Raw genomic sequence first — 22,641 nt, 5'->3', positions numbered from 1 at the left:
GCAAATGGTTGTCTGAGGAGGCCTTACAATTATCTGAGAAAAGAAGAGAAGCAAAAGACAGGAGAAAAGGAAAGATATACCTAACTGAATACAGAGTTCCAAGAAAGAGCAAGGAGAGATAAGAAAGCCTTCCTCAGGGATCAATGCAGAGAATACAGGAAAACAATAGAATGGGAAAGGCGAGAGATTTCTTTAAGAAAATTAGAGATATCAAGGGGATATTTCATGCAAAGATGGGCACAATAAAAGACATAAATGGTATGGACCTAACAGAAGCAGAAGATATTTAGAAAAGGTGGCAAAAATACACAAAAGAACTATACAAAAAAGATCTTAATGACCCAGATAACCATGAAGGTGTGATCACTCACCCAGAGTCTGATATACTGGAGTGTGAAGTCAATTTACGTTAGGAAACATTACTATGAACAAAGCTAGTGGAGGTGATGAAATTCCAGCTGAGCTATTTCAAATCCTAAAAGATGATGCTGTGAAAGTGTTGCATTCAATATGCCAGCCAATTTAGAAAATGCAGCAGCAACCATAGAATTGGAATAGGTCAATTTTCATTCCAATTCTAAAGAAAGGCAATGCCAAAAAATGTTCAAGCTACTGCAGAATTGCACTCATCTCACATGCTAGTAAAGTAATGCTCAAAAATCTCCAGGTTAGGCTTCAACAATACATTACTGATAACTTAATCAGTTCAGGCTGGATTTAGAAAAGGCAGAAGAAGAAGAGATCAAATTGCCAGCATATATTGGATCATAGAAAAAGCAAGAGAATTCCAGAAAAACATATACTTCTGCTTTATTGACAATGCTAAATCTTTTGACTTTGTGTATCATAACAAACTGTGGAAAATTCTAAACAGATGGGAATACCAGACCACCTTACCTGCTTCCTGATAAATCTGTATGCATGTCAAGAAGCAACAGTTAGAACTGGACATGGAACAACAGACTAGTTCAAAATTGGGAAAGAAGTACATCAAGGCTGTATATTGTCATCTTGCTTATTTAACTTATATGCAGAGTATATCATGCGATATGCCAGACTGTATGAAGCACAAGCTTGAATAAAGATTGCCGGGAGAAATATCAATAAGCTCAGATATGCAGATGACACCACCCTTATGACAGAAAGTGAAGAGGCACTAAAGAACCTGTTGGTGAAAGTGAAAGAAGAGAGTGAAAAACCTGGCTTAAAACTCAGCATTCAAAGAACAGAGATCATGGCATCCAGTCCCATCACTTCATAGTAAATAGATGGGGGAGCAATGGAAACAGTGAGAGACTTTATTTTCTTGGGCTCCAAAATCACTGCAGATGGTGACTGTAGCCATGAAATTAAGAGATGCTGCTCCTTGGAAGAAAAGCTATGACAAACCTAGCTAGCATATTAAAAGACAGAGACATTACTGACAAAGGTCTGTCTAGTCAAAGCTATGGTTTTTCCAGTAGTCATGTATGGATGTGAGAGTTGGACCATAAAGAAACCTGAGTGCCGATGAATTGATGTTTTTGAACTGTGGTATTGGAGAAGGTTCTTGAGAGTCACTTGGACTGCAAGGAGATCCAACCAGTCCATCCTAAAAGAAATCAGTCCTGAATATTCATTGGGAGGACTGATGCTGAAGCTGTAACTCCTATACTTTGGCCACCTAATGTGAAGAACTGACTAATTGGAAAAGATCCTGATGTTGGGAAAGACTGAAGGCAGGAGAGGAGGATGACAGAGGATGAGATGGTTGAATGGCATCACTGACGCAATGGACATGAGTTTGAGCAAGCTCTGGGAGTTGGTGATGGACAGGGAAGCCTGACGTGCTGCATTCCATGGGGCACAAAGAGTCTGACATGACTGAATGACTGAAATGAAGTTTAAGGTATACAGAATAATGATTTAACTTACATGCTCAGTCACTTCAGTTATGTCCCACTCTTTTGCGACCCCATGGAGTGTAGTCTGCCAAGCTCGTGTATCCATGGGATTCTCCTTGCAAGCATACTGGCATGGGTTGCCATGGCTTCTTCCAGGGGATCTTCTTGACCCAGGGAATGAACTTGCATCTCTTATGTCTCCTGCATTGGCAGGCAGGTTCTTTACCACTTGCACCACCTGGGAAGTCTGATTTGACTTACTTATATCATGAAATCGGAGAAGGCAATGGCACCCCACTCCAGTACTCTTGCCTGGAAAATCCCATGTACAGAGGAGCCTGGTGGGCTGCAGTCCATGGGATCGCAAAGAGTCGGACACGACTGAGCGATTTCACTTTCACTTTTCACTTTCATGCATTGGAGAAGGAAATGGCAACCCACTCCAGTGTTCTTGCCTGGAGAATCCCAGGGACAGCGGAGCCCGATGGGCTGCCCTCTATGGGGTCGCACAGAGTCGGACAGGACTGAAGCGACTTAGCAGCAGCAGCAGCATATCATGAAATGATTACCACAATAAGCTTAGTGAAAATGCATAGTCTTATATAAATAAGGCGTAAAAGAAGTAGAAAATAAAATTTACTCTCGTAACAACTTTCATATATAGTATACAGCAGAGTTAATTACCTTTGTCATGTTGTAAATTACATATTGAGTACTTATTGATCTTCTAACTAGATGTTTATAGCTTTGACCACCTTCATCTAGTTCCCCGTTTCCCCCATCCCCTGTCTCTGGTGACGACAAGGCTGATCTCCTTTTCTCTGAATGTATGTGTTTTCGAAGTACAGTTGACCTACAACACTGTATTAGTTCCTGGTACACAAAAGAGTAATTTGATATTTGTTTACATTTCAAAGTGATAACCAGATAATTATAGTCTTCATCTGTCAGCTTACAAAGATATTATATAATTATTGACTATATTCCCCATACTATACATTTCATAATGTATCTGGCAGTTTAATCTCCCTCACCTATTTCTCTCCTCCCCTCAACTACTACTCCACTGATAAATAACCTCTTTGTTTGGTTATATTGTTCCATTTGTTTTTATTTTTATTCCACATATAAGTGAAATCATATAGTATTTGTCTTTCTTTGTCTGACTTATATCACTTAACATAATACCCTCTAGGTCCATCCAAGTTGTGACAAATAGCAAGATTTCATTCTTTTTATGGCTGAGTAGTATTTCACTGTGTATATATACCACTTATTCTTTATCCATTCAACTATCTATAGACACTTAGGTTGAACCTCCATATCTTGGCTATTGTAAATAAAGCTACACATATGATCCATATATCTTTTTGAATTAGTATTTTCATTTTCTCCACATAAATATTCAGAGTGGAATTTCTGGATTGTATGGTAGTTTTTCAATTTTTTAGGGGATCCCCATACTGTTTTCTAGGGCCTACACTAGTATACATTTCTACCAACAGTGAATGAGGGTTGTTTACTCCTTATCTTCACCAACACTTGTTATTTCTTGTCTTTTTGGTAATAGCCATTTGTGGTGTTAGCTCATTGTAGCTCATTTGAGTTGCATTTCCATAATGATCAGTGATGTTGAACATCTTTTCATGTGCCTGTGGCTATCTGTATATCGTCTTTGGAAAAATCTCTATTCATGTCCTCTGTCATTTTTTAAATTGAGTTGTTGCTCTTTTTAAAGTCAAATGTATGATTTATTTTATATTTTGAATATAAAAATATTATATAAGAGATATATATTATCCTTGTTGGATATATCCTTGTTGTGTATGTGAATATATATGTATATATATATAATATATATACATATATATTTATAGTTGTGTATATATATATATAGTTTTGTTTTTGTTTAGTCACTAAGTCATGTCTGACTCTTTTGTACCCTCATGGACTATAGTCTGCCAGGCTTCTCTATCCAAGTGGTTTCCCAGGCAAGAATACTGAAGTGTATTGCCATTTCCTTCTCCAGTGAATCTTCCTGATCCAGGGATCAAACCTGGGTCTCCTTCCCAGGAGGTGCAGCGGTAAAGAACCCATCTGCCTATACAGGAGATGTAAGAGATGCAGGTTCAATTCCTGGGTCAAAAAGATCCCCTGGAAAAGGAAATGGCTCCCCAATCCAGTATTCTTGCCTGGAAAATCCCATGGATAGAGGAGGTTGACAGGCTACTGTCCATGGGGTTACAAAGAATTCGACACAACTGGGTGACTTTATGTATATACACACAGTATTCTTGGAGAAATAATCCTTCTGTTTATGACCCTCTTTATCCCTGATAATTTTCCTTAATCTGCTTTATTTGAAATGAATGGAGCTACCTCAGTTTTTTATTCATTAATGTTTGTATGGTATATCTTTCTCTATCCCTTTTTGTTTCAGAAGTTCCTACTGACATTTCTTCAGGTTCACTGATTATTTTCTCAACCATGTCCATCAGTGAAATTCTTCATTTCTGTTATGGTGTTTTTGATTTCTAAAATTTCCTTTTGATTCTTTCTTAAAGTTTATATCTCTCCACTTACATTAATCCAATTCATTGTTTTATGTTATCCACCTTATTCATTATGATCCTTAGTGTACTAATCATAGTTATTTAAATTCCCAGTTTGATAATTCTAAAGTGTCTACCATATCTGATTCTGATGTTTTCTGTGTTTCTTAAGGTTTTTTTTTTTTTTTTTTTGGTGTGTGTGTCTTTTAGTGTTTTTTTTGTTTTTGGCTTTTATTTCTTTTAATTTATTGTTTTAATTGGAGGCAAATTACTTTAAAATATTGTAGTGGCTTTTGCCATACATTGACATGAATTGGCCATGGGTGTACATGTGTTCCCCATGCTGATCCTGGAAGCCGTGAAAGGTTTTCTTTTATTAGGCTCCAAAATCACTGTGGACGATGACTGCAGCCATGAGATTAAAAGACAAGTGCCCCTTGGAAGGAAAGCTAAGACAAACCTAGACAGTGTATTTAAAAGCACAGATATCACTTTGTCAACAAAGGTCCGTATAGTCAAAGCTATGGTTTTTGCAGTAGTCAGGTACCCATATAAGAGTTGGACCATAAAGAAGGCTGAGTGCTGAAGAATTGATGCTTTTGAACTGTGATGCTGGAGAAGACTATTAAGAGTCCCTTGGACAGGAAGGAGATGAAACAAGTCAATTTTAAAGGCAATCAACCCTCAGTATTTTAAAATTTTTATTTATATTGGAGGCTAATTACTTTACACTATTGTGGTTTTGCCATACATTCACATGAATCAGCCATGGGTATACATGTTTTCCCCATGCTGAACCTCCTTCCCACCTCCCTCCACATCCCATCTCTCAGGGTCATCCCAGTGTACCAGCACTGAGCACCCTGACTCATGCATCAAACCTGGACTGGCGATCTATTTCACATATTATAATATACATGTTTCAATACTTCCCCCTCAAATCATCCCACTGTCGCCTTCTCCCACAGAGGCCAACAGTCTGTTCTTTACATCTGTGCCTCTTTTGCTGTCTCGCATATAGGGTCATGGTTATCATCTTTCTAAATTCCATCAGATCAGATCAGATCAGATCAGTCACTCAGTCGTGTCTGACTCTTTGCGACCCCATGAATCGCAGCACGCCAGGCCTTCCTGTCCATCACCAACTCCCGGAGTTCACTCAGACTCAGGTCCATTGAGTCAGTGATGCCATCCAGCCATCTCATCCTCTGTCATCCCCTTCTCCTCCTGCCCCCAATCCCTCCCAGCATCAGGGTCTTTTCCAATGAGTCAACTCTTTGCATGAGGTGGCCAAAGTACTGGAGTTTCAGCATTAGCATCATTCCTTCCAAAGAAATCCCAGGGCTGATCTCCTTCAGAATGGACTGGTTGGATCTCCTTGCAGTCCAAAGGACTCTCAAGGTGTCTCCAACACCACAGTTCAAAAGCATCAATTCTTTGGCACTCAGCCTTCTTCACAGTCCAACTCTCACATCCATACATGACCATAGGAAAAACCATAGCGTTGATTAGACGAACCTTTGTTGGCAAAGTAATGTCTCTACTTTTGAATATGCTATCTAGGTTGGTCATAACTTTCCTTCCAAGGAGTAAGTGTCTTTTAATTTCATGGCTGCAGTCACCATCTGTAGTGATTTTGGAGCCCAGAAAAATAAACTCTGACAGTGTTTCCACTGTTTCCCATTTTGATCTGAATTACCTCACCCTGTATAACAGGCTCCAGTTTCATCCACCTCATTAGAACTGATTCAAATGCATTCTTTTTAATAGCTGAGTAATATTCCATGGTGTATATGTACCACAACTTTCTTATCCATTCATCTGCTGATGGACATCTAGGTTACTTCCATGTTCTGGCTATTTTAAACAGTGCTGTGATGAACATTGGGATACACGTGTCTCTTTCAATTCTGTGTAGGCCCAGCAGTGGGATTGCTGGGTCATATGGCAGTTCTATTTCCAGCTTTTTAAGGAATCTCCACATCATTCTCCATAGTGGCTGTACTAGTTTGCATTCCCACCAACAGTGTAAGACGGTTTCACCTTTTTTGCCGCACCCTCTCCAGCATTTATTGTTTATAGACTTTTGGATAGCAGCCGTTCTGACTGGCGTGAGATGGTACCTCATTGTGGTTTTGATTTGCATTTCTCTGATAATGAGTGATGTTGAGCATCTTGTCAGTGTGTTTGTTAGCCATCTTTATGTCTTCTTTGAAGAAATGTCTATTTAGTTCTTTGGCCCATTTTTTTTTTGATTGGGTCTTTTATTTTTCTGGAATTGAGCTGCAGGAGCTGCTTGTATATTTTTGAGACTAATTCCTTGTCAATTGCTTCATTTGCTACTATTTTCTCCCATTCTGAAGGCTTTCTTATCACCTTGCTTATAGTTTCCTTCACTGTGCAAAAACTTTTAAGTTTAATTAGGTCCCATTTGTTTATTTTTGCTTTTATTTCCATTACTCTGGGAGGTGGGTCGTAGAGGATCCTGCTGTGGTTTATGTCAGAGAGTGTTTGCCTAACTTTTCCTCTAGGAGTTTTATAGTTTCTGGGCTTACGTTTAGATCTTTAATCCATTTTGAGTTTATTTTTGTGTGTGGTGTTAGAAAGTGTTCTAGTTTCATTCTTTTACAAGTGGTTGACCAGTTTTCCCAGCACCACTTGTTAAAGAGATTGTCTTTTTTTCCATTGTATATTCTTGCCTCCTTTGTCAAATATAAGGTGTCCATGCTGCTGCTGCTGCTAAGTCACTTCAGTCGTGTCCAACTCTCTGCGACCCCATAGATGGCAGTCCACCAGGCTCCCCCATACCTGGGATTCTCCAAGCAAGAAAATTGGAGTGGGTTGCCATTTCCTTCTCCAATGCATGAAAGTGAAAAGTGAAAGTGAAGTCGCTCAGTCGTGTCCAACTCTTAGCGACCCCATGGACTGCAGCCTACCAGGCTCCTCCATCCATGGGATTTTCCAGGCAAGAGTACTGGAGTGGGGTGCCACTGCCTTCTCCATTGGTGCATGTATTTATCTCTGGGCTTTCTATTTTGTTCCATTGATCTATATTTCTGTCTTTGTGCCAGTACCATATTGTCTTGATAACTGAGGCTTTGTAGTATAGCCTAAAGTCAGGCAGGTTGATTCCTCCAGGTCCATTCTTCTTTCTCAGGATTGCTTTGGCTATTAGAGGTTTTTTTATTTCCATACAAATTGTGAAATTATTTGTTCTAGCTCTGTGAAAAATACTGTTGGTAGCTTAATAGGGATTGCATTGAATCTATAGATTGCTTTAGGTAGTATATTCATTTTCACTATATCAATTCTTCCAGTCCATGAACATGGTATATTTCTCCATCTATTTGTGTCCTCTTTGATTTCTTTAATCACTGTTTTATAGTTTTCTACATATAGGTCTTTTGTTTCTTTAGGTCAATTTATTCCTAAATATTCTTTTCATTGCAATGGTGAATGGAATTGTTTCCTTAATTTCTCTTTCTCTTTTCTCATTGTTAGTATATAGGAATGCAAGAGATTTCTGTGTGTCAATTTTATATCCTGCAACTTTACTATATTCATTGATTAGCTCTAGTAATTTTCTGGTAGAGTCTTAAGGGTTTTCTATGTAGAGGATCATGTCATCTGCAAACAGTGAGAGTTTTACTTCTTCATTTCCAATCTGGATTACTTTTGTTTCTTTTTCTTCTCTGATTGCTGTGGCTAAAACTTCCAAAACTATGTTGAATAGAAGTGGTGAGAGTGGGCACCCTTGTCTTGTTCCTGACTTTAGGGGAAATGCTTTCAATTTTTCACCATTGAGGATGTTTGATGTGGGTTTGTCATATATAGCCTTTATTATGTTGAGGTATGTTCCTTCTATTCCTGCTTTCTGGAGGGTTTTTATCATAAATGGATGTTGAATTTTGTCAAAGGCTTTCTCTGCATCTATTGAGATAATCATATCGCTTTTATCTTTCAATTTGTTAATGTGGTGTATTACATTGATTTATTTGCGGATATTGAATAATCCTTGCATCCCTGGGATAGAGCCCACTTGGTCGTGATGTATGATCTTTTTAATATGTTGTTGGATCCTGTTTGCTACAATTTTTTTAAGGATTTTTGCATCTATGTTCACCAGTGATATTGGCCTTTAGTGTGTGTGTGTGTGTGTGTGTGTGTTGCATGTTTGTCTAGTTTTGGTATTAGGGTGATGGTGGCCTCATAGAATGAGTTTGGAAGTTTATCTTCCTCTGCAATTTTCTGAAAGAGTTTGTGTAGGATATGTGTTAGCTCTTCTCTAAATTTTTGGTAGAATTCAGGCATGAAGCCATCTGGTCCTGGGCTTTTGCTTGCTGGAAGATTTCTCATTGCAGTTTCGATTTCTCTGCTTGTGATGGGTCTGTTAAGATTTTCTATTTCTTCCTGGCTCAGTTTTGGAAAGTTATACCTTTCTAAGAATTTGTACATTTCTTCCAAGTTGTCCATTTTATTGGCCTATAGTTGCTGATAGTAGTCTCTTATGATGATTTGTATTTCTGTGTTGTCTGTTGTAATTTCTCCATTTTCATTTCTAATTTTCCTGATTTGAATCTTCTCCCTTTGTTTCTTGATGAGTCTGCCTCACGTTTTGTCAATTTTATTTATCTTCTCAAAGAACCAGCTTTTGGCTTTGTTGATTATTGCTATGGTCTCTTTTGTTTCTTTTGCATTTATTTCTGCCCTAATTTTAAAGATTTCTTTCCTTCTACTAACCTTGGGGTTCTTCATTTCTTCCTTTTCTAGTTGCTTTAAGTGTAGAGTTAGGTTATTTACCTTTTTTCTTGTTTCTTGAGGTAAGCCTGTATTGCTATGAACCTTCCTCTTAGCACTGCTTTTACAGTGTCCCATAGGTTTTGGGTTGTTGTGTTTTCATTTTCATTCATTTCTATGCATATTTTGATTTCTTTTTTTATTTCTTCTGTGATTTGTTGGTTATTCAGCAGCATGTTGTTCAGCCTCCATAGGTTGGAATTTTTAATAGTTTTTCTCCTGTAATTGACATCTAATCTTACTGCATTCTGATCAGCAAAAAGGTGCTTGGGATGATTTCAATTGTTTTGAATTTACCATGGCTAGATTTATGGCCCAGGATGTGATCTATCCTGGAGAAGGTTTCGTGTGCACTTGAGAAAAAGGTCAAATTCATTGTTTTAGGATGAAATGTCCTATAGATATAAATTAGGTTTAACTGGTCCATTGTATCATTTAAAGTTTATGTTTCTTTGCTAATTTTCTGTTTAATTGATCTATCCATAGGTGTGGATATCTATCCATAGGGGTATTAAAGTCTGCCACTATTACTGTGTTATTCTTAATTTCCCCTTTCATACTTGTTAGCATTTGCCTTACATATTGCAGTGCTCCTGTGTTGGGTACATATATATTTATAATTCTTATATCTTCTTTTGGAGTGATCCTTTGACCATTATGTAGTGTCCTTCTTTGTCTCTTTTCACAGCTTTTATTTCAAAGTCTATTTTATCTGATATGAGTATTGCTACTCCTGCTTTCTTTTGGTCTCCATTTGCATGCAATATCTTTTTCCAGCCTTTCATTTTCAGTCTGTATGTGTCCATTGTTTTCAGGTGGTCTCTTGTAGACAGCATATATAGGGGTCTTTTTTTTTTTTTTCCATCCATTCATCCAGTCTTTGTCTTTTGGTTGGGGCAGTCAACCCATTTACAATTAAGGTAATTACTGATAAGTATGATCCTGTCGCTATTTACTTCCATGTTTTGGGGTCAAGTTTATACACCTTTTCTGTGTTTCCTTTCTAGAGATCGTTTAGCATTTGTTGAAGAGCTGGTTTGGTGGTGCTGAATTCTCTCAGCTTTTGCTTCACTGTAAAGCATTTGATTTCTCCTTCATATTTGAATGAGATCCTTTCTGGGTACAGTAATCTGGGTTTTAGGTTTTTTTCTTTCATCACTTTAAATATGTTCTGCCATTCCCTTCTGGCCTGAAGAGTTTCTATTGAAATATCAGCTGTTATCCTTATGGGAATCCCGTTGTGTGTCATTTGTTGTTTTTCCCTTGCTGCTTTTAATATTTATTCTTTGTGTTTGATCTTTGTTAATTTGATTAATATGTTTCTTGGCGTGTTTCACCTTGAGTTTATCCTGTTTGGGACTCTCTGGGTTTCTTGGACTTGGGTGACTATTTCCTTCCCCATTTTAGGGAAGTTTTCAACTATTATCACCTCAAGTATTTTCTCATGGCCTTTCTCTTTGTCTTCTTCTTTTGGGACTCCTATGATTGGAATGTTGGGGCATTTGACATTGTCCCAGAGGTCTCTGAGGTTGTCTTCATTTCTTTTAATTGTTTTTTCTTTTTTCCTCTCTGCTTCATTTATTTCCACTATTCTATCTTCTACCTCACTTATCCTATCTTCTGCCTCAGTTATTCTCCTGTTGGTTCCCTCTAGAGTATTTTTTATCTCATTTATTTCATTACTGATTATTGATTGCCTCTTTTATTTCTTCTAGGTCCTTGTAAAACATTTCTTGCATCTTCTCAGTCCTTGTCTCCAGGCCATTTATCTGTAACTCCATTTTGTTTTCAAAATTTTGGATCATTTTTACTATCAGTATTCTGAATTCTTTTCAGGTAGACTGTCTATCTCCTCCTCTTTTGTTTGGTTTGGTAGGCATTTATCCTGTTCCTTTACCTGCTGAGTATTTCTTTGCCTTTTCATTTTGTTTAGATTGCTGTGTTTGGGGTGGCCTTTCTGTATTCTGGCAGTTTGTGGTTCCTCTTTATTTTGGAGGTTCCTTTCTATGGGTGTGGTTGGACGAATAGCTTGTCAAGCTTTCCTGGTTAGGGAAGCTTGTGTCGGTGTTCTAGTGGGTGGAGCTGGATTTCTTCTCTCTGGAGTGCAATGAAGTGTCCAGTAGTGAGTTTTGAGATGTCTATGGGTTTGTTGTGACTTTGGGCAGCCTGTATATATAAGCTCAGGGCTATGTTCCTGAGATGTTGGAGACTTTGCATGGTATGTCTTGCTCTGGAACTTGTTGGATCTTGGGTGGAGCTTGGTTTCAGTGTAGGTATGGAGGCTTTTGGATGTGCTGTTATTAATTAATGTTCCCTGGAGTCAGGAGTTCTCTGGTGTTCTCAGGTTTTGGACTTAAGCCTCCTGCCTCTGGTTTTCAGTCTTATTCTTACCATAGCCTCAAGACTTCTCCATCTATGCAGCACTGATGACAAAACATATAGGTTAATGGAGAAAAGATTCTCCACAATGAGGGACACCCAGAAAGGTTTGCTGAGTTACATGGAGAAGAGAAGAGGGAGGAGGGAGATATAGGTGATCAGGAGGAGAAGAGAGGGAATCAAAAGGCAAGAGAGCAGTCTAGACAGTAATCAAACCCCTATGTGCTCTCCACAGCCTGGAACACCCAGAGAGGTTCATAGAGTTACATAGAGAAGAGGGAGGAAGGAGACAGAGGTGACCAGGAGAAGTCAGTTCATTTGCTCAGTCATGTCCGACTCTTTGTGACCCCATGAACTGCAGCATGCCAGGCCTCCCTGTCCATCACCAACTCCCAGAGTCCACCCAAACCCATGTCCATCAAGATGGTGATGCCATCCAACCATCTCATCCTCTGTCATCCCCTTCTCTTCCCACCCGCAATCTTTCCCAGCATCAGGGTCTTTTCAAATGAGTCAGCTCTTCGCATCAGGTGGCCAAACTATTGGAGTTTCAGCTTCAACATCAGTTCTTCCAATGAACACCCAGGACTGATCTCCTTTAGGATGGACTGGTTGGATCTCCTTGCAGTCCAAGGGACTCTCAAGAGTCTTCTCCAACATCACAGTTCAAAAGCATCAGTTCTTTGGTGCTCAGCTTTCTTTATAGTCCAACTTTCACATCCATACATGACAACTGTAAAAACCATAGCCTTGACTAGACATAACTTTGTTGGCAAAGTAATGTCTATGCTTTTTAATATACTGTCTATGTTGGTCATAACTTTCCTTCTAAGGAGTCAGTATCTTTTAATTTCATGGCTGCAATCACCATCTACAGTGATTTTGGAGCCCCCAAAAATAAAGTCTGACACTGTTTCCCCACCTATTTCCCATTAAGTGATGGGGCCAGATGCCATGATCTTCGTTTTCTGAATGTTGAGCTTTACATCAACTTTTCAACTCTCCTCTTTCACTTTCATCAAGAGGCTTTTTAGTTCCTCTTCACTTTCTGCCATAAGGGTGGTATCATCTGCATATCTGAGGTTATTGATATTTCTCCCAGCAATCTTGATTCCAGCTTGTGCTTCTTCCAGCCCAGCGTTTCTCATGATGTACTCTGCATATAAGTTCAATAAGCAGAGTGACAATATACAGCCTTGACGTACTCCTTTTCTTATTTGGAACCAGTCTGTTGTTCCATGGCCAGTTCTAACTGTTGCTTTCTGACCTGCATATAGGTTTCTCAAGAGGCAGATATGGTGCTCTGGTATTCCCATCTCCTTCAGAATTTTCCACAGTTTCTTGTGATCCACACAGTCAAAGGCTTTTGCATGGTCAATAAAGCAGAAATAGATGTTTTTCTGGAACTCTCTTGCTTTTTCCATGATCCAGCAGATGTTGGCAATTTGATCTCTGGTTCCTCTGCCTTTTCTAAAACCAGCTTGAACATCTGGAAGTTCATGGTTCACGAATTGCTGAAGCCTGGCTTGGAGAATTTAAAGCATTACTTTACTAGCATGCGAGATGGGTGCAATTGTGCAGTAGTTTGAGCGTTCTTTGGCATTGCCTTTCTTTGGGGTTGGAATAAAAACTGACCTTTTCCAGTCCTGTGGCCCCTGCTGAGTTTTCCACATTTGCTGGCATATTGAGTGCAGCACTTCACAGCATCATCTTTCAGGATTTGAAATAGCTCAACTGGAATTCCATCACCTCCACTGGCTTTGTTCATAGTGATACTTCCTAAGGCCCACTTGACTTCACATTCCAAGATGTCTGGCTCTAGGTGACTGATCACACCATCGTGATTATCTTGGTCATGAATATCTTTTCTGTACAGTTCTTCTGTGTATTCTTGCCACCTCTTCTTAATATCTTTTGCTTCTGTTAGTTCCATACCATTTCTGTCCTTCATCGAGCCCATCTTTGCATGATATGTTGCTTGGGTATCTCTAATTTTCTTGAAGAGATCTCTAGTCTTTCCCATTCTGTTGTTTTCCTATATTTCTTTTCATTGATCACTGAGGAAGGCTTTCTTATCTCTTGCTATTCTTTGGAACTCTGCATTCAGATGCTTATATCTTTCCTTTTCGCCTTTGCTTTTCTCTTCTCTTCTTTTCACAGCTATTTGTAAGGCCTCCCCGGACAGCCATTTTGCTTTTTTGCATTTCTTTTCCATGGGGATGGTCTTGATCCCTGTCTCCTGTACAGTGTCTTGAACCTCTGTCCATAGTTCATCAGGCACTCTATCTATCAGATCTAGGCCCTTAAATCTATTTCTCACTTCCACTGTATAATCATAAGGGATTTGATTTAGGTCATACCTGAATGGTCTAGTGGTTTTCCCTACTTTCTTCAATTTAAGTCTGAAATTGGCAATAAGGAGTTCATGATCTGAGCCACAGTCAGCTCCCGGTCTTGATTTTGCTGACTGTATAGAGCTTCTCCATCTTTGGCTGCAAAGAACATAATCAATCTGATTTCAGTGTTGACCATCTGGTGATGTCCATGTATAGAGTCTTCTCTTGTGTTGTTGGAAGAGGGTGTTTGCTATGACTAGTGCATTTTATTGGCAAAACTCTATTAGTCTTTGCCCTACTTCATTCCGTATTTATTTTAATTGGAGGATAATTACTTTACAGTATTGTGATAGTTTTTGCCATACATCAATATGAATCAGCCTCAGGTATACATGTGTCCTCCCATCCTGAACTCCCCTCCCACCTCCATTCCTACCCTATCGCTCTGGGTTGTCTCAGAGCACTGTCTTTGGGTGCCCTGCTTCATGCATCAAACTTGTACTGGTCATGTATTTTACATATGGTAATAAACATGTTTCAGTTGTATTCTCTCAAATCACCCCACCCTCACCTTCTCCCTCAGAGTCCAGAAGTCTCTTCTTTACATCTGTGTCTCTTTTGTTGTCTTGCATATAAGGTTGTTATTACCATCTTTCTAAATTCCATATATATGCATTAATATACTGTATCAGTGTTTGTCTTTCTTACTTACTTCACTCTGTATGATAGGCTCCAGGTTCATACACCTCATTAGAACTTACTCAAATGCATTCCTTTTTATAGTCTAGTAATAGTCCTTTGTGTATATGTACCACAACTTACTTATCCATTCATCTGTGGATGGACATCTAGGTTGCTTCCATGTCCTAGGTATTGTAAACAGTGCTTCAGTGAACATCAATGTGTATGTGTCTCTTTCAATTCTGGTTTCCTTGAGGTGAATGCTCAGTATTTTAGTGAACCTGTGCTTCTGGCTCATGATCTTCACAAATATTGTTCAGTTTTGTTTCAGTTTTCCCCCTTAGAAGAGACAGGGAGGCATTCCAGTTCTGGAGTTGTGAATTTCCCCTTTCCCAGGTCAGTTAAGCTCTGGTAAAATAGTTTCTCTTGAGGGTAGGCCTTATTAAGAAAAATGAAATGCTTAATGCATATTTTTAAATGGCTAATTTTCTTATCCACTTTTCAGAATTACAGTAACATGATGGAATTTTTCTCAGATCTTCACTGTGAGAATCTGATAAGGCTCCTGTAGGTAAAACTCCCAAAAGCTTGGGAGTCCTCTAGGACTGGGCCTGCTTAAAATTTTTAACTCTCAAGCCTGTTCATACTGCTGCTGCTGCTAAGTCGCTTCAGTCGTGTCTGACTCTGTGCGACCCCATAGACGGCAGCCCACCAGGCTCTCCTATCCCTGGGATTCTCCAGGCAAGAACACTGGAGTGGGTTGACATTTCCTTCTTCAATGCAAGAAAGTGAAAAGTGAAATTTTTCTATGCCTAGATTGTGCTAAAAGCTAGCCAGATAAAGAGTCTGTCAGTTCATAACACAGATATTTATAAAAAATAATCAGAGTGGAACACAGCAGATATGAACATCACACAATGGAAACACGGAGGAATGAACAAATACACCTAGTGTCTGGTGCATGGTAGCTGCTTAATAAGTATTTGTATAAAAAAAAAAAATAAGTTCCTGATGTTAACATTGAGGCGAGGGTAATTAGAGACACTTTGGGAATGAGTTGGCATTTGAATTAAGCCTATGAAAGCTAAACACTTATGGACTTTGCCACTTAAGAGGTTCACAGTGAGCCTCTAGCAATTTGCCAATCATTGATTAGGTTTTCATAGTCCTGCACTGGTTTCCAAGGACTTTTCTGCTCTTGGGCTTATGCCCTATATGTTTTGATTTTCTGTGTCTGCTTGTCTGTTTCTTCAGCTTGCCCTATGACCTCAGTTCTCTGATGGAGCTAAGAGGAGTTGATTTTCAGGTTGTTCCATTTTTTTTTCTTCTTGTGTGAATGAAAGAGTTGACTTCCAAGCTCCTTGCATGCTTAACTGGAATGCAAGGAAATTTTTTGATACCTCAAAGACATGTTTGTTGTAAAGTTTTCATTTTGTGAAAACTGGTTAGAGTAACTATCTTTTAATTAATGTACTTTATTTTTCTTTTAAAGGGGTAAAATCTAGTATCTTGTGAAAAATTAACTTTTTTCATTTTTTTTTCTTCTTGAATAGATCCTAAATGCCCAGGAGATATTGATTTTCATAATAGTGACTGGGACATTAAGACAATCACCAGCTCCTTGAAATTCTACCTCAGGTATGTCTGATATGATTTGGAACATTGCTTTTCAGAAATGATGGAATTTGGATGGATGGAGATGGAGTTAATGTATCCCAGTTTGGGGGGTTTAGATAGAATTGCTAAAGAAAAAAGAATGAAAAGAATTTTTGTTAAAGAAAAATGTGCATTAGGAGCTTTTTTTTAAATTGGGAATTTAAGCAAGGGAAACATCAAAATAATAGAATTATTTTTGAAATGTGGGTTTCTGAAGAAAATTTGCCAATTTGAAGGTTTGCCTTTATGCACAGATAGGTGATATCACAGTGGGCTCACCAGCAAACTCAGGAGTTGGGAAAATTCAAGGTTTTTAACCTGTATTGTTGGATAATAATAATTTTGAAACATTAAATTCCATTTACACATACATAATTTGTGTATTTGTATGTCTTTTTTAATAATGTGAATAAAACCCCAAAAAATACAAATATAAAAAAGTTAGAACTGAAAAAGAAAAAAAGAAATGTTAGAACTAAATGAAGTGATGGCAGTAGGAAAAAATTAACTCATGAGCAAAATTTGGGGATGCACAATGACAGTTTATTGGTATAACTTTATACTGCATAAAATTATTTGTGACATATATACTTTTTAAACTCATTCATTTCTTACCATTTTCTATGTCCCATAGTATACACCATACTTTATGTGCTAAAATGTCTTTTCAATTTTTGTACTCTTTAGTCAATAAGATAGCTATTTATGATATAAGAAATGTCATTACTCCAAATAGATTGGGTCCCAGATATTGTTATTAAATGACCTTCTGCTATTGCATCATCTTAGAACTTTAAGTAAATATGAATGCTCTTTCCAGGAGTATTTCTCTTGCATTTGCCAAAGAAGAAAATCACTGTTCTAGGAGGGTTTATTCTGTGCTGGGCAATGTTCTAGTTGCTTATGTTGACAATATCATTGTTTTTCACACAGTAATCTTATGAGGTAGGTGTTACCATACTTATTTTACAGATGAAGAATTACAACATACTTTCTCCCTCATTAAGTAATATTCATGATCACAACTCATATTATTTGAACCTAAGTATCTCTAACTTGTAAAGCCACTGGTATTAGAGCATCTTATTTCCCTGTTCTCCACATCCCATAGGCTGTGACCTTCTTGGAATTGCTTGGGTAATTTAGTAAAGACATAGCAATCTGCTATGCACACTTTCAGGAGACTCATGATGATAATAATAGTGCAAGTAAATGATTCTATGTCTCTAGCCTCCTTAAAGGGAGTTCCTTTTTTAAAAGATTTATGTAGGGTAAGTCCCTCCCACATTTTACCTTTCCCAGCTCATTGCATAATAAGCAGTGAAGCCCATTTGAAATATGAACCTGAGACTTTGAATGGCCAGCACCTCCAATAAGAGATATTTATTGTTGAGAGTCTTATGAGCCTTTAATATGCACTAGCCAGTTAATACCTTTTCAATTTCTTTTTTTTTAAATTGTATTGGTATCTTCAAAATGAACTTGCTTCATCTGTGTTTTAGATACCTAATTCACCCCTTGTCTCTAACATTTCTAGAAAATTACTCTAAAAACCATCCCTTTTCTTTTCTGTATCTTTAACCTTTCTCATTTAATGGGTTCTTTCCTCTGAGCATACAAATAGGAAGACCCTAACCACAGAAAACTAACCAAAATTATCACATGGATCACAGCTTTGTGTAACTCAGTGAAATTATGAGCCATGCCATGTAAGGCCAGCCAAGACAGATGGGTCATAGTAGAGAGTTCTGGCAAAATGTGGTCCACTGGAAAGGGGAATGGCAAACCACTTCAGCACTCTTGCTTTGAGAACCCCATGAACAAATATGATCCAACATTGCACATCTCTCTAACCTTGTGTTTTGTTTCATTCATTCATTTATTCCACCATTCACTAAACCATTCAGTAAACATTTCTTGAGTACCTACTCAGTGCCTAGCATAGTATCTGGCAGTTGGTACACAGTTGTGAGTAGATATGACCTTAAAAAGCTCATAGTTGGGACTTCCCTGGTGGTCCTGCCTGCCAATGCAAGGGTCACTGACTCACTCAATCCCTAGTCAGGGGAGATACCATATACCACAGCACAACTAACCCTGTGTGCTGCAACTACATTTGAGGGATATGACAGTAAAGAGTAGCCCCTACACTGCAACTACAGCAAAGCCCATACACAACAATGAAGACTCAGCACAGCCAAAAACAAATAAGACATGTTTTTTAAAAGTTATAGTCCAGTGAAATGGACAGACAAAAAACAATTATACAAATATAATGAACTGTAATAAGTGCTCTGAAGGAAAACTGCAAAGTGGTATGCAGTCATATAATAAGAAAGCCTGATTTATTCTGGTTTTCATTTTGAACTGAGATTTGAATTATAACTTGGAGTCAACTGGCAGGGGGAGGCAGTTCCAGACAGAAATAACTTCATACGCAAAGACCTTGAAGCACAAGGAGGACCCTTTTAAGGAACTACATGTACCAGTATATGTGGAGTATTGAGTGTAGAGGGAGGGAGAGATATGTAGGGCCAGATCATTCAAGGCCTTTTAGGATATTTGTAGAATTGGAGTATGAATATATATTTAAAGGAATGAGAATATACTGAAAGATTTTAAGCAGGAGGTTATATGATGAGATTTGCATTTTGAAAAAATATAAAGATGAGATTAGAGAGAGGCAAAATAAGTAGAGGTGGAAACCAGTTAGCAAGCTGTTGCTGTGGTCCTGGAAAGAGATGATGCTTCTGTGGGACTAGGGAGTAGCATTGGGAATAGACAGAAATAAGCATAGTCAAGAGATTTAGGGAATAAACTTGGATATGAAGATGGAGGAGAGGGAGATAAAAGAATGACTTCCACATTTCCAGCCCATGCAACCAAATGATGGTCATACATTTACTGATTTGGGAAACATTAAAAAAAATACCTCATTTGAGGGAGATGACAAATTAGATTTTAGATATGTCAAATCTAGGTGTCTTTATAGAAACTAGGGCAAGAATTTTAAGTAGGCAATCTGATATATAGGAAATACATAGGAATGTAACTCAGAGAATTCTGGGCTTGAGTTAAAAAATTGGGGATCATCAGCAGTGCAGATGACAACAGGAGGCAGGAGCTTAGATGAAATTACCTAGTGAGATAGTTCAGCCCTTCCCAATCTAGCTTCAGTGTATGAAGTAATACACACTCCCACCTTTACTTTTAATCTCCGAGTTTACTTTTTAACCCACTGCAAATCTGACTTGCACCCTCTCATCTATGAAGCTGCTCTTGCCAAGGTCACCAGTGATTCTCAATGCTAAACACAATGGATAGTTGTCAGCCTTTACCTTATTTGATCTCTTCGTAGCATTTGAAGCTGTTAACAAGCCCTCCTTGAAACTTTTTCTTCTTTTGGATTCTGTTAATCCATTACTTTTGGATTTTCTCTCACCTCTTTGATCACTTTAAGAAGTCTCTTTTATGGACTTTCTACCTGGTATTTCCCAGGGCTTTCTTCTCATTTTGCTACACTGGAGGAATGGAAAATACAAATATTTACAGGAACAAGGATATGAAAATGACTGAAGGACTACTTTCATATTAAACTACTTTCATATTAAACTTGTTGCCTATAAAACCCTTAGTTGCATGACAATCCCTTTGTTTATATATAAACAGCAATATTCTTTACTCCCACAACCAACCATAGGAGCCCAATATAGACAGATCTTTCCATTTTTCAATAGAGGCAGACAATATTGATCTTGTATGTGAAATACTCAATTTTTTTCATATTATGATGACTGATTCAATTCCATTTCTTTTTTACACACTATTCTGGACTGGAAAGAAATGTTGAAAGACCTCATGTAACTGTTAGCTGCCAGTTCGCCATCTCTCCTTGAGCCATGGTATTCGTTCTTATGGTTCTAATAAGCCCTGCTTCTTAGATCTGGAAAAGCACTTCATCCATCTTCCTAATAAACATCTGTCTTTGGCTATCCCAGAAACCCCTCAGACATAGCATCTCTACTTCCCTCTGAATCAATTTCTAATATGTTCAGTCCCAAACCAGATTACTCTGGTTTTGTGTACCCAAACCAGATTACTCTGTCCCTCATCAACATTAATCTCTCCCTTATAACTGTTGAAGGAGCTGTCTTTAATCTCTACCCCTAATGGCACTATTTTCACTTAGGCTTTTATTATCTCTTGCCTATATTACTACAATAAGAGCAGTGGCAAGCAGTATAACATAATGATAAAGAACATGGCCTTGAGGCAAACTGCTTACTTCTGCCACTTACTATGTGGCTTCAGATCAGATCAGATCAGTCGCTCAGTCGTGTCCGACTCTTTGCGACCCCATGAATTGCAGCACGCCAGGCCCCCCTGTCAAGCTCAGTTTCCTTATCTAAAAAATGAAGATAATATTAGTATCTACCTTACAGGGTTGTCATGAGAATTAAATGAGTAAATATATGTTAAACACTTAGAACAATGACGAGTTTGCTACTATTACTATTATTAGTGGATTGCTTCCTTCTTCTGGGCCATGTACTACCCACTTTTATCATTATACTTGTTACCTTACATTGCAAATTTTGTATATGATACTTTCCCCAACTAGACTGTTAGCTCCTTGAAGGTTTAGACTATGTCTAATTCATCTGGATCCCCAATACCTGGCACAATGCCAGTCACAAGTAGGTGTTCAGTCTATATATATAGACCACACCACGCAGCATGTGGAATCTTAGTTCCTTGACCAGGGGTCAAACTCGTGCCCCTTGAAGTGGAATTACAGAGTTTTAACCACTGGATCACTAGAGAAGTCACTCAACCAGTATTTTTTGACTAAATAAAGAAACCTGTCTGAGCCTCAATTTCCTTCTCCATTAAACAGGGATTTGAATTACTTCTTCACAGGATTTTTGGAGGGATCAAATGGCAGGACAGATGTAAAAGAACTTGGAAACTGAGGAACTAACGAACTGTAAGGACTTCACAGTATCAATCATAGTGGGTCCACTTTTTGCAGGACTGGTTTGTGCCTCTTTTCACTTTGGGGAACTAGTTGGAGACCCTGCTCGAGGCCTCGGCTCATACTTTCTTCTGTTGAATTACGAGCAACGAGGATTCCTCTGACAAATTTTCAGATGAACAAAAATGCATATAGTCATATCAATCTGTGAGCTCAGAAACTTCAGCTTTGCTTCTCACAGAACTGAGATTCTAAGGCCTCACTACTCCCTCCCCAAAGGAACTTACAGTCTTCATTAATTTCAGGAATCTTTCTGAACCTGTCATGACCTATAGACTTCACAAAGAGCTGGTCTCTGCTGCCAGTAAGTATTTATGTTACTTAGTTAATTGTGTTTTCCTGGCTTCTAACTAATATTTACAACAATAAGCCTAGAAGACTGCTTGAGGGAAAGTAAGGGAAAAAACAAACATACAGGTTTTGTCCACTGTCAAATGAGGATATTCTTACTTGCTAACTCACGTGCTGTATTAGTTTTCATAAATCAGTGTTAGTTGAGTAAATTGGAGAAAACTGTCTAACTTGAGGGATGCAAAAGTTCTGAGGACTTGATTGATTGAATGTGCCTTATATCAGAACAAGCATATTGGCTCACATTGCCAGGAAACAGTAAAATGGTTCCATTATAGTTATTGTTTCAGGTTTTTTTCAACACTTTGCCCTTTCAAATGGTTTTCAATTGTGTTGTGAATTATTACTCTTAATTTTTTAGTGCTAGCATCACAATGTGTAGATTATGAGACCAGTGGCGAGACTGGAGGAGTACATAGGAAATAAGGTATATAGAATCACTCAAAAAGTCGGCAGCTGAAGAAGCATTAAAAGTTTTGGCTGAGGCCACTGTATGAGTATCCCTCCCTACCTCCATGTGACTCTTCTGCATTGTGCCTTGTATGGTATTGAGGAAAAAGATGCAGGGGATTTGTCATCATAATGCATCTTTGTTGAGGCAAGAGAGCCTTGATTTTTACTCTGAGCTCTCTCAGTAATTTTCATAGGAACCCAGAGGCAGTAGCACACCTCCCAGTTCCACAAGGAAATTTGCTGGGCAAGCGTTTCCAGCTGGAAGTTTACATGCAGAGCTTTAGGAGCAACCTGCTGTATCTAGAATTCTGACTTGTTCTGATACAGTCTTCTCTCTTCTGTTTTCTCTTCTCTCTTCTATATTATTCTCCTTTCTAGACTAATTTGTTTTTAATCTATGTTTTTATCTTTTAGTCACTCTGTCTTCCCCCTTCAGTGTCTTTGTTTCTTGGTCTCTTTCTGTCATTTTGTCCCTGTGTCTATATATTTCTCTCTTTTCATCTCTCAGACTCTCTATG

At 38.3% G+C, this 22,641-nt stretch overlaps 1 protein-coding gene across 4 annotated transcripts in view; it reads left to right on the top strand.

The window, feature by feature from the left end:
• The window catches only part of OPHN1 (oligophrenin 1), a 613,395-nt gene that overhangs the window by 431,698 nt on the left and 159,056 nt on the right, over positions 1-22,641 (top strand). For 3 of the 4 annotated variants that reach the window (XM_044937016.2, XM_044937015.2, XM_006056622.4), the window contains 2 exons: positions 16,182-16,266; positions 21,565-21,623. In XM_044937016.2, the coding sequence (XP_044792951.1) occupies positions 16,182-16,266; positions 21,565-21,623 (144 nt within the window). The remainder of the gene's footprint in view (positions 1-16,181; positions 16,267-21,564; positions 21,624-22,641) is intronic. The other variant, XM_025276610.3, reaches the window with a different exon arrangement.

Source organism: Bubalus bubalis, chromosome X, assembly GCF_019923935.1.
Source record: "Bubalus bubalis isolate 160015118507 breed Murrah chromosome X, NDDB_SH_1, whole genome shotgun sequence".
NCBI lineage: Eukaryota > Metazoa > Chordata > Mammalia > Artiodactyla > Bovidae > Bubalus > Bubalus bubalis.
The sequence above is the reverse complement of the archived record's forward strand: the minus strand, read 5'-3'. Positions and strand labels throughout refer to the sequence as shown.